This window comes from Cervus elaphus, chromosome 23, assembly GCF_910594005.1.
Source record: "Cervus elaphus chromosome 23, mCerEla1.1, whole genome shotgun sequence".
Taxonomy (NCBI): Eukaryota; Metazoa; Chordata; class Mammalia; order Artiodactyla; family Cervidae; genus Cervus; species Cervus elaphus.
In genome coordinates, this window is record NC_057837.1 from 36,705,253 (window position 1) to 36,717,786 (window position 12,534).

The following is a 12,534-nucleotide window of genomic DNA, read 5'->3' on the forward strand; positions in this document are numbered from 1 at the left end:
TGTATCTCTATGTGAAATAGAGAAAGAAAATCACGTTAAAATACTAAATTCACACAAACTACTTCTCTTGTTTCTACTAAAGGAAGGATTTGTTTGAAAACCTTTTAAAATCAGGAATGCTTGCACAGGTGGGGGTGTGGAAGTGGTTCAGCTGTGTCTTTTGTCTTCTCCTGTGCTGTGGTCTCTATAGACTGGGCTTCTAAGAATTTCCCATTATTCACTTTCTTCTATGTGCTCACCACTAGAAAATCTTCCAGCTTGTCCCATATGGTACTGTTGAAGGTATCCATTTATTGTCTCGAGAAATCTCCACCTGTTAGGTCCCATGATGGTATAGTGCAGGACAGTGTGGACGGTGACAAGCAGACTTCTGGGCAGGACAGTTCCCTGTTCAGTTCTGTAATTCAGTATATGGGGACACAACACCTGCACATTTCACATTTCCTCTGGCTGCAGTTTCTTCATCTAAAAAATGAAAATAGCAAGATCACCTGCTTCCTAAGTTTGTTTGAGAGCTAAAGGAAATATTTACAACGGGTTTAGACCAATACCTGGCCCTACTAATGTTTCAATAAAATGGAGTTCTTGTATCTTAGCTAAAAATACTATTGAAATGTTCAAATATGAATAGGCCTCTGCTAATTTGAAAGCTCAGTGTTCAAAATACTTAATAAATTAGATTATTTAGCCATTTATCATCATCTAAAAGAGTGTCCAGCAGTGGATTAAAATTTTGGAAATTCTCATTCCTGCATTAACTGTTTGCCTTTCCTGATTGTAAAAATTATATTTAAAAAATAGTTCTCGGATGCTGTAAAAAGTTTTCAGTTGTGTCCAACTCTTTGTGACTCCATGGACTCTAGCCAGCCTGGTTCCTCTGTCCATGGGATTCTCCAGACAAGAATACTGGAGTGGGTTGCCATGCCCTCCTCCAGGGGATCTTCCTGACCCAGTGATCGATCCCACATCTCTTATGTTTCCTGCACTGGCAGGCGGATTCTTTACCACTGGTGCCACCTGGGAAGCCCATAATGTACAGAGATGGAAAGAATATAAGCATATTCCTCCAGCTTCATTTGTTTCCTCCCAGTATTTGCAGAGCCACTGGGAATAATGGTGTTTGCCCTGAAACTGTCTCATTAAAAGGCTGTTCAGAATCTCTACATTTTTTTTACCATAATATTGTGTGATTTTAATTCTTGGACTTAATGTTCAGGAAGTTAAAATTATCCAAGTTGTTCACATGGCAAAAATATGACAGGGGACTTTGAACCTTGATCAGAAGTATTTAATTTTCTCTTCATTTTGAAAAGATGCTATTCCAAGCCACAAAAACATCTCTGTGACAGTTTCTGTTATATTCCCCTCTGCATTTAAAAGTATTTTTCAAAAGTATGTTAAAACTAAGTATACTAAATTTAGTGCATTTTCTATATAAGTGTTATCTTTAGCAAAACCTGACTTTTTAAAGAGTAAAGTAAAAAAGCCAAATACTAAGTGTGTGTTTGCAGGGAGAAGGGATCAGGGAGAAAGCTTTGGTGTTAAAAAGCTACTAAAACATTTCACAGCTTAAGGCAGTAAAGAGCACAAATTCATCTTGTGGATAGTCAGACAATTTGTGACTTGTTCTGTCTGGTTATGAGACATAGGAGGAAACTGACAATAAATCTTTCTTTATATTTCACGTTTCTAGCTTGAGCATGAAGTACTATTCCTTCTCCATTCTGCGGAGTCTTGTATGTCGCCTAAAGTCTGCCTTGGGGAAGTAGTTTGAATAAATTGACCTTTATAAGACTGTCACCATTTTCCCATAAAACTGGCAGAACAAAAAGTCTTCCACATAAAGCAGAGAGGAAAGTAAGCAGTCAAGACTAACTATAAATGTTAATATGTTTATCAGAATTCCTATAACTTTTGTTGAAGGTTGATTGAATGTTAGTGGGAATTAAGAGTCTGTTCTGCAGGGTTTTATATGGACAACTGTAAACGCCAAAGTTATAATTGAAGTCTATGAGTGTGTGATGGATTTAAAATTATAATCCTTGTATATAAGAGGTAAATATGATCTTTATTAGAACCACAGTTGGCTTTTTATGCTGTTGGTCTGTCTTATATGTTTATACTCTGGCAGCCTTTCTGGGCATAAATCACACTGATGTTCGTTCAGTGGATTTGTGTGGGAAGGAACAGACGGTGCCTGGCACTGTTCTAGATGCGTGAGTCCATCACTGAAGAGCACAAACATTGTTTCCCTGGGAAGGACATATAGACAAAACATATTCATAATAAATTATTAATAAATAATAAAGTCAATCATATTGTACTTAGAGGCTGACAAATGATGTAGAACATAAAAGCAGAGTAGAATCAGGGGACTTGCACACTGGCCATTTTAAATAAAGATCATGGTAGCCTCATTGAAAAAGTTGCATTTTCAAACAAACTGTTGAGTAAAGAAATTATCCATGCTCTGTCCTACTCAGCTAAGGCAGACTCAAGGATGGTTTTATCTTGCCTTTTAGTTTTATTGCACTCTTGTCATAACCCTGAGTCAAGGGTGAGACAAATACTTAAAAGTCATTCTTATCTAAGTCTGGTGTAATAGCTGCTTTGGAAAAAATAATGCTGTTTCAACAAGCTTTCTACTTCCTTTTTCTTTTCATTGTCCTCCTCTTTTTCTTCTCCTCCTCCTCCTGACAGCAACATAAAAATTGATGCTTCATTAATTGCATTTTTCTCTCACTATGAAAGCAACAGAGGAAAGAAAATCAATTTCTCTCAAGGCTCGTTATGAACTGCTAAGTTGCTATGTTTTCTATATAGTTTGATTCCCAGGGAACTTTAAATTGAGTTTTATAAACAGATCTGTCACTCCCCAACACAAAAATCCAGCCACCCACTACTGTGATCATTGTAAGATTGTGAGTCAAACAGCTTGATTGTTTTCATTTTATGCGTTAAGCAGCAAATATAGTAGTGCTACAATATGATAAGTAGACTTTTGATAACGTGGATCTGATCCAAGGGATACCTAGAGATTTCATTTGATTTGTTTTGCAATAAATCAAATGAGTAAGTGTGGCTTCTTTTAGGTCACAAAAAACAGTTTGGATATTTATTGCAGTCTTCAGTAATTCTGGTGTTTCATTGGATAGTAAGAGTGACGAGTCTGGCCAATACCATAACACGGCTGGGAGAAAATGCAGAAGGACTGTCATGTTGAGCAGTAGAGGTACACTGGAGGTGAACACGCAGAAAAAGCTGCACTGTGTCCGCTGCTTCCCACATAATATACCACCTTCATGTTGTGCCAACCTGTTCAGAGATCAGTAACAGACGTGAACAGTACTTGGTCAGAGCAACAGATTTCTTTCCAAATGCAATTTACTGTTAGACGTAAATAAAAATTATCTTCTTCATACACTGTGGCTTTTAGATGAGTATACGGTATGTTAAGACTAATTGGGCTCATCTCTACCTACCTGAATCTCTTTCTGAGAAGTTTATTTCCTAACAGATTAATGCTATGATTTTTAGCATATTGACCTTTTATGTGTAAGGTACCACCCATCCCGACGTACATTATTAAATTCATCAGCCTTGAGAAAAACTACAACTAAAATTCTGTGCTGGATGTTTACAAATTAGAAATTACTTTATGCTAACTCTTTGTAGGACTACACGAGTGTCATTTGAAAAAAATACCATGTTTCATTGGTCTCTGTAAACATGATTTTCACAATAGTAATACATTATTGTTCTAGTAAATAATTATTCAGTGACTCAGGCTTTGTGGTATATTTATAACAAATAAGTAGATGGTTGAAGTTTCACAGTACACTGTCAGAGAGCGTGGCTTTTTTTATTTTTTTGATGTAAAAACATCATAGCTTCTTACATAGAGTGTAAGAATACCCTCATCCAACAACACGAGAGATGACTCTACACATGGACATCAGCAGATGGTCAATACTGAAATCAGATTGATTATATCCTTTTTATTATTATTATTATTATATTCTTTACAGCCCAAGATGGAGAAACTCTATATAGTCAGCAAAAACAAGACCTGGAGCTGACTGTGGCTCAGATCATCAGCTCCTTATTGCAAAATTCAGGCTTAAATTGAAGAAAGTAGGGGAAAATCACTAGGCCATTCAACTAAGACCTAAGTCAAATACCTTATGATTTTAAACAGTGGAAGTGACACATACATTCAGGGGATTAGATCTGGTAGACAAAGTGCCTGAAGAACTATGGATAGAGATTCGTAACATTGTACAGAAGACAGTGACCAAAACCATCCCCAAGAAAAAGAAATGCAAGAAGGTAAAGTGGTTGTCTGAGGAGACTTTACAAAAACCTGAGGAAAGAAGAGAAGCAAAAAGCAAAGGAGAAAGGGAAAGATATACACAACTAAATAAACAAGGCCTTCTTAAATGAACAATGCGAAGAAATAGAGGAAAACAATAGAATGGGAAAGACGTCAGATTTCCTTTCAAATTTCTGCCCCATGCTGAGATTCAGAGTGTGTAGGGTTCTGTAGTTGTCCTTTAAGAGTGGGGTCTCTATTCCCCCACAGCTCTCTGGCTCTCCTGAAAGTAAGCCTCTCTGGCCTTTAAAGCCAGAAGTTCTGGGGACTCATCTTCTTATGTAGGACCCCCAGGCTAGGGAGCTGGATGTGGGACCCAGATGCGTTGCTCTTTGGGGAGAACCTCTGCAATTGTAAATTTCCTCCTGTTAGTGGGTCACCTACCTGGGGGTGGGTCTTGACTATACCTTGTCTCCACCGCTCCTAGCCATCTTGTTGTGGACTTGTTATATCTTTAGTTGTGTAAGATCTTTTCTGCCCTTCTTCAGGTTGTTCTCATTGATAGTTGCTCTATAGATATTTGTTTATGTTGGTGTGCTCATGGTGGGAGGTGAGCTCAGTCTTCCTACTCCATCATCTTGACCCCACCCTCCAAAATCTTTCTTTATAAGATAAAAATAAAGGCATTTTTGCATTAGTAAATGGGCATATTTTCCTAAATGTAAAGCTTTAAATAGAAATTTTACTAGCATGATTTTATTAACCCCCAAATGGGCTGTATTTCTGTGGCTGAAATGAATGAGCCTTTATATAAAACCACACACAACACATTCGCCTACTCTCAGAAAGGAGTTACTAATTAAATGCATTCAAGTATTGAAAGTAATATGCCTTTCTGAAGAACACAAGACATATTATCACTGCTGTGGTATTCTGGGTGAAAATACATAATCATAATCTACAACCAAAAAAGAAAAAGTTATATACCTTTCTAATTATCGTACTTCTCCATTTGATGTATTTTTTACAAGAATTTCAACTAATACAGATGACTCATGGCTTTATTCTTTCTAGAATTTTCATGCAAAATGATTTTCTAAATTCTTATATTAAAAAAAAAACATACTTATTTACGTTTCTGCTTTGAATAGAATCATTCCTTTGTTTTTAAAGCTAGCAAGCCCATCCACTGTATGAATAACATTTACTGCATGCATTCCAAATTAGTGAACTCCAAAATTATTTTTTAATGTACTTTTTTGGCTTCTCCTTTGATATTATCAGTCCGTTTGATTTTCCTTAGTCCTGAATCAATAATCTGAATAGACATGCCCTGTGTATGTTGTCCAGACCCGGTATGCTTGTCATCTTCATTAAGCTTAGTTTAGAATTTTCAGAAGTTCTGCACAGGGTAAGTTTTGAGTTCACTGGATTTGACTTCTGCCATTTTTTGTAGCCTGAGTCTTGTATTCCACAAGTATAACTTTTCATCACTGTTTAAAGTGCGAGGCAACTTGGAATGGGGTGAAAGACTCTGTGAAGTTATGGGTCACAGCTACAAACAGCTGAGCACCTCGTTACCTGAGCCTGTGTCCTGTCAGCATTCTTTCGATAAGATGATGGATTGAGTGGAAAGAATGTGAGCTCTCAAGCAGACACACAGGCTTCTGAATACCAGCTAAGCCACACTCCAGATGTGCGATCTTGGGAAAATTACTTGCCCTTTCATCATCTCGGTTTTCTCATCTGTAAAGCAAGGGTAATACCTTTCTTGCAGGGATGTTTTGAAGATTAGTCATGGTGTATGTGAACCACGTGACACAAGCCTGACACTGTATCGTCTCATCTTTGCCTTTCCAAGGCCTGCTGTCTGTGACTTAAACATGCGCTATTTAGACTGTCTTCTCTGCTTCTCTTTAGCGTGAACGCCTGCTTGCTCAGTCGTGTCTGACTCTTTGCAACCCCATGGGCTATACAGTCTGAAATTCTCCAGGCCAGAATACTGGAGTGGGTAGCCATTCCCTTCTCCAGGAGATCTTCCCAACCCAGGGATCAAACCCAGGTCTCCCACATTGCAGGCGGATTCTTTACCAGCTGAGCCACAAGAGAAGCCCTGAACCACCACAGCTGGACACAAACTCTATAGAGTAACTTATTTGTATACATGTGTCAGTGCATTTCACCAATTGTGATAAAAAGTTTGTACACGGAAAAGCAGATGAATGTGTCTCGTTACAGGCTTATGAATGAACCTAACTCTGTGTGCATCCCTAAGCCAGCTGTGGTGTAAGTAGTCTAAATACAAACCAGTCAGCTAAAAATGTGAGTGTATGCCCTTCGATCCCTGGAGAAGGAAATGACAGCCCACTCCAGTATTCCTGCCTGGAGCATCCCATGGACAGAGGAGCCCAGTGGGCTGCAGTCCAAAGGTTACAAAGAGTTGGATGTGACTGAGCACATGCCCTACAACAGAAGAACAGGACAGGAGTGTAGATGTAAGATGTGATCTTAGGGTCAGGGTCTAAAGGAGGAAAACATCTAGAACTTCACCAGTATGGATAACAGAATTGATTCAAGGACGTGGCAGGGAGAATGCTGTTTATTGGTCTGCCAGGCAATTTTGTAGTAAGAATGATTTAACTTATGTCCCTATTTTAGTTATTTTGTGAGAGTATCCCACACAGTATCCCACCATGAAGATAATGTCTTCAAATAACCTAATCTAGGGGAAATTTTTTAAATTATTTGCCACTGCACATTCTTGGCATGGTCTGTGGGTATGCAATAAAGCAAAGTCCCTAGTAAGAGTTAGGTTATAAGGGCTGGAATTGAAAGTAGTCCAAATTTAAGGGTATCACGTTAAAAAGCAGCATACTTTCCCCCCACTAATTCAAACATACCTAGTTTTTTCCTCCAGAGTTAAAATAAATCACTGTGGTTTTTTGGCATGGGTAGAAGAAAGAAAAAAAAAGAAAAAAATGCTAGACTTTCACTCAGCAAATTAGCTCACACTCTGGGAAGTACTCCAGAACTGAGACCTGCTGAAGGAGCAGTGAATTCATGTCCTCCTTTAGTTCTTGGTGCCTTGGTGGGCAGCAGGCAGGCCAGGGCCCACCCACTAGTTAAGTTTTAGTGTTTTCTTTGCTGCTTTTTTATTTTTTTGGAGCATATACAATCAGGTTTGCATCACCTTCAAAGCATCATAAAACCCCTTGCTTTTCTTGTTTGTTTTCTGTTTTTATTTAAAGGAGGAAGTTTGAGCATTTACTCAAAATGTTGTTGGTCCCTTCAGAGGAGATAAAATGCATCAGCTCCTGCATGGTGCCTGGGTTTTGGAGACAATCGATCAGTGCTCATCATTTTTTCTCCCTTCTGCTTCCCTCACAGGGAGACCCCCACCCTGCACCTCCTATCACACTGTACTCCTTTCCTGAACTTAGGGGGACGGATTTCTGTCCCTCAAACTCACTGTTGCAGAGGCAAATCCATCACGCTCCCTTCTGCTTAAGATTCAGGAGCCACGCTCAAATGTGAGCTCCACCAACCTCTGTTAAGACTTTGAGCACGTTATCTAACCAGCACATCCAGACATTCTAGGTGCAAACACTTCTTCCTTTAACTCCCACGCCTTGGGTTCATTTGGCAAATAGTTTTACTTCTGTCACAGCATAATGACTAAATTAATTGCTCAGTCTTTGCAACTCTTTGCAACTCTTTGCAACCCCATGGACTGCAGCCCACCAGGTTCCACTGTCCATGGAATTCTCCAGGCAAGAATACTGGAGTGAGTTGTCACCCCCTTCTCCAGGGGATCTTCCTGACCCAGGGATCGAACCTGGGTCTCCCAGGTTATTTTGGAGCATATACAATCAAGTTTGCATCAGCCTCAAAGCATCGTAAAACCCCTTGTATATGCCTATTATGTAATGGGCAAATTCTTGACCATCTGAGCCATTAGGTGCTCAGTAATTACTGAATGTAACTGAAATAAATAAAGCAAACCAATGAGTGCCTACATTTTGCCAAAGGAAGCAATTGGTGAACAAACAGATGACATCGCTGAGTCTGTTAGAGGATAAAGACAAGTAGACAGCTGCGACAGAGTGTGATCTATTGATGTGCACAAGAACATGGTGTTCGACCCACATTTAAAGTGTTAGGGAAAAGCCCCGCAGCTAAGCTGAATCCCGAACAACAGGTGTGACTTAGCAGGCCAGGGAAGGACAGGACTGTTTCTGCAAAAGTGAGAGGCATGTGATGAGGACCCAGCAGCACAAAGGAGAATTCGCCACATTCCAGGACGTGGGGGGTCTCATGCAGCTGGAGTGTGCGGAGAGAGGCGAGAATGAAGGTTATGGAGAAACACGTGGCTCCCAACATGCGATCTGTGCAGACCTGTCAAAGGGTTCGCATTTGACTCTCTTCCCGGTGGAGGAAGAATGGGTGATGCTGGTGGGAAGTGACTAAAGCCTAGAGATGCTGGGACAGGAGTGTGCAGTGACTTGGAGGAAAATACAAGCTTAGGGGGAGGTGTTTTTGAGTTTTCCTGGTCATTCTTATTGTTCTAAGGTATGTGACAATATTAGCTTTTTGAGTACTGTTGGGAAGGAGCTTGAAACAGAAAGCAACAGCAGTGAAGACACAAGAAGAGATGTTCTTAAGAGAAGGTGTCGGTCATGCGCCTGGAGAGAAGGCTGTTGGGGGGTGTGTGGCCAGATCTAGATGTGCGTGTTTGCGGAGAGGACTCTGAGGAATGCGTGTGTGGGCATCTCTGTTCTCCGTGTTGCTGAGGTCTCCTGAGCCTGAGGTGGTGATGGGAGCCCTAGAAGTTAGGTTCATTCAGTGACAATCTGGAGGGCTGACCTCATGGGGAAGGGAAACAACAGAATATGACTCCTGCTCTCACGGTGCCTCTGTTTGGTGGTAGAGATGGGCCATTAAGCAAGGCATCCTCTAGTTGTTTGTTACGATTTTTCAGTATTATGAGGGAGATGTGGGATACTCTGATGACTCAAGGATGAGACACGGGGGCAGGACCTGAGAAAGGGTTGTTTGAGCAGAGCTCTGAAGGACGCATCAGAACCACCTGGGGCTTCTGCACTGCAGGCCAGTTCCTCACCCACAGAGACACTGGGGAAGCCACCTGGGGCTTCAGCTGAAGGGAAGAGTGGAGGCAGGTGTCACCGCTCAAGGGTGACACCATCACTAAACAGACCTGGATGGCAGCGCTGTCCAGGGCTTGTGTCCTTCTGACTTCCAATTTCAGACTTGTGTTTGAAACTGCTTTTTGTTTTCTGGCCACTGTCTCCTAATCATTGCGTGTCACTCTCCCAACCTAGTTATTTTTCTTTGAAGGCAGACTTCACGCGTCATCTCTTATTCTTCACAGCTTTTACATATGCCTTGTTCACTGCAGGTGGTTCAGTATGTCCTCACTGATTTGAATATGTAAGGTCTATGCTTCCCCGGTGGCTCAGACAGTAAAGAATCCGCCCGCAATGTGGGAGACCTGCGTACGATCCCTGGGTTGGGAAGATCCCCTGGAGGAGGACATGGCAACCCACTCCACTTGGTGGGCTACAGTCCACGGGGTCACAAAGAGTCAGACACCACTGAGTGACTCAGCACACAGCACAAGGTCTATGCAAGTTTTCAAAGACTTAAGGACCAACTGAGAATATACAGGGTTGCAGGGGGTCTTGACGTGGTGCTGACAGTTGTGCAAATTTAAAATGGATAACTAGGTTTGCACCTAAAATCAAGGTTCAGAGATTTTCTTTTATTAAGATCAAAAAATGTTTAAAATTGAAGGGATCCCTATCCAGACTGTGTAATTCCACTTTTTTAAAGGTGAACCTATTTTTAAGCTCTTCTGGATACTGTTACCTGTTAATGTACTCAAACACTCTTGAGTATGTTTCACTGAAAACAAAGATTTCTGATCTTTTTAATGGCAAGGTGGGAATTTAAATTTGAAAAGTAGAAAGGCAAAATACAAAAAAATAATAATTAAAAAATAAAAAGTAGAAAAACCACCAGATAACTCCTAGCTTTTTCTTATGTACAGGTAACTCCCTAGCTTTTTCTTATGTACGACTTGACTAGAGATAATCTCTCTACTTGGGATGCATATGAAGTTGGATACACATTTTCAGTCCATCTCATGGATTCAGGTCCGTTGTAGGAATGTTTCTCTGGTGTTTTGTTGAGGGATGAATTTCTGTTATCCTGTCTTTCAGGTCCTGTTGGAGTAGGTTTGAATGAACTGAAACGAAAGCTGCTGATCAGTGACACGCAGCACTATGGCGTCACAGTGCCCCGTAAGTTCTGTTCTGTTTGCTGCTACGCGTGCTGGCCCAGCACTCAGACAGCATGCGTGCTGCGGGCTGACTGCCAGCGTTCATAGCTGGTCTCCACCCCAGCCCTGGGGGGGACAGAGTGACCTTATCCACATTTTACAGAGGAGGAAACTGAGGCCTGAAAGTTCAGGGGAAAGCCCCAGAGTACACAGGCAAGGTATTTGTTGATTTCCGCTTCCCTACTGAGTTTTTATGGTGAATTTTAGTACATGTATGACATTAAATTCTTACTTACAAGTTTTCTTCTAAATAGAAGTGTATTCTACTTCTTTAATTTCCAGAGTTTTCAACAAGCTTTAAGACCAGAAGGACCAAACTACAGAGAGCTAAAGGAGGCTTCTTGTAAATAAGTGTTTCTTAATTACTTTTCATATTGTAGTCATTGACAAATAGTAAAATGAGCTTTTCATGGCCATATAATCTGAATGTGGTAGGCTTCTTTTCAGTATAGAGAATAAGGTCTGTTTTTATAAACCTGGTTTTCACAAGGCATGCTTACAAATGAAACATGATCCTGGAAGCATTTTGATATTCAGAATAAATGTCATTTAATTACGTAATAATTTGTTGATATTAGGGAGCCATCTAAAAGACTAGACTGAAATGTTGGCTTTTAGTAATGTTAAAAAAGAAAGTTGTTTGTATATTGCCCTTAGCAGTGTTCTCCAGTTTTGGACGAGTTTGACTTTATAGTTTTCTGTTACCTCATTACTACATTTTTCCAAGTTATTGTTTATAATCATTTTCAGCCATAAGTTATAGGGTTGCTGATTTCTACCAACAGAGATGAAAGTAAAGGAAAAATGGAAATATGGAATTAAACAGTTTCTTTTTTTTTCCCCTTTAATTATGCACTACTCTCACAAAAGCTGAATTGTAATATGCAAGTCATTAGAAAATCTTGAAAAGCAATTAATAAGCTTACAGGTGAGTGAGTACAGATAAATCCTAGAGAAAAACAGATTACAAAGGAAAAAACAAATTTAATAATTTACTAGTTTCTTCATTGCCTTTGTCTTATTTTGTCCTCCCAACAGTGGTATAAGATGGTCAATATCCCCATTTCACAGAGGAGGAAACAGATAAAAAGGATACTTTGACTTACCCAGAAGTTCTGTAGGCAATAGTTGCACTTGATTTGAAACCAGGTTTCATGTTCTTCCTCCCACATAACACTGCACAAGCCTTTCCAGCTCCAGATCCTCTTTACTGTAGCCCAATGAGAGTGTGTGTGTGCTAAGTCACTTCAGTCATGTCCAACTGTTTGCCACCCTGTGAACTGTAGCCCGCCGGGCTCCTCTGTCCATGGGCTTCTCCAGGCAAGAACACTAGAATGGGTTGCATGCCCTCCTCCAGGGGATCTTCCTGACCCGGGGATTGAACCCACGTTTCTTATGTCTCCTGCATCAGCAGGTGGGTTCTTTACCACTAGCACCACCTGGAGTAAAAACTAACTTATTTTGAAGAGGATAAATCTTAATAAGAGTGTCTGTCAAATGTAACCCTCCCCAGTAGTTTTGGTATTATTCAAGGCACCTTGGACTTTCCCGGTGGTTCAGATGGTAAATAATCTGCCTGCAATGCAGGAGACCCAGGTTCAATCCCTGGGTAGGGAAGATTCCCTGGAGAAGGAAATGGCAACCCACTCCAGTATTCTTGCCTGGAGTATTCCATGGCCAGAGGAGCCTGGTGGGCTACAGTTCATTGGGTCACAGCACCTTGGACTCAGTGTATTCATCTATTAAATTATTATCTACATCTAAAGTTGTTACAAAAATGAACATCATCCAGAAATGTTCTAGGGATGAGACTCCCCAAAGAAATCCCTAAAGGAGTAATTATCCTTCTTAAACAGGTCTAATG

The 12,534-nt window shown here is 40.4% G+C and overlaps 1 protein-coding gene across 4 annotated transcripts in view; it reads left to right on the forward strand.

The window, feature by feature from the left end:
* Positions 1 to 12,534, forward strand: part of MPP7 (MAGUK p55 scaffold protein 7) — a 215,425-nt gene that overhangs the window by 191,128 nt on the left and 11,763 nt on the right. For all 4 annotated transcript variants that reach the window (XM_043883946.1, XM_043883945.1, XM_043883948.1 and 1 more), the window contains one exon: positions 10,552 to 10,632. In XM_043883946.1, the coding sequence (XP_043739881.1) occupies positions 10,552 to 10,632 (81 nt within the window). The remainder of the gene's footprint in view (positions 1 to 10,551; positions 10,633 to 12,534) is intronic.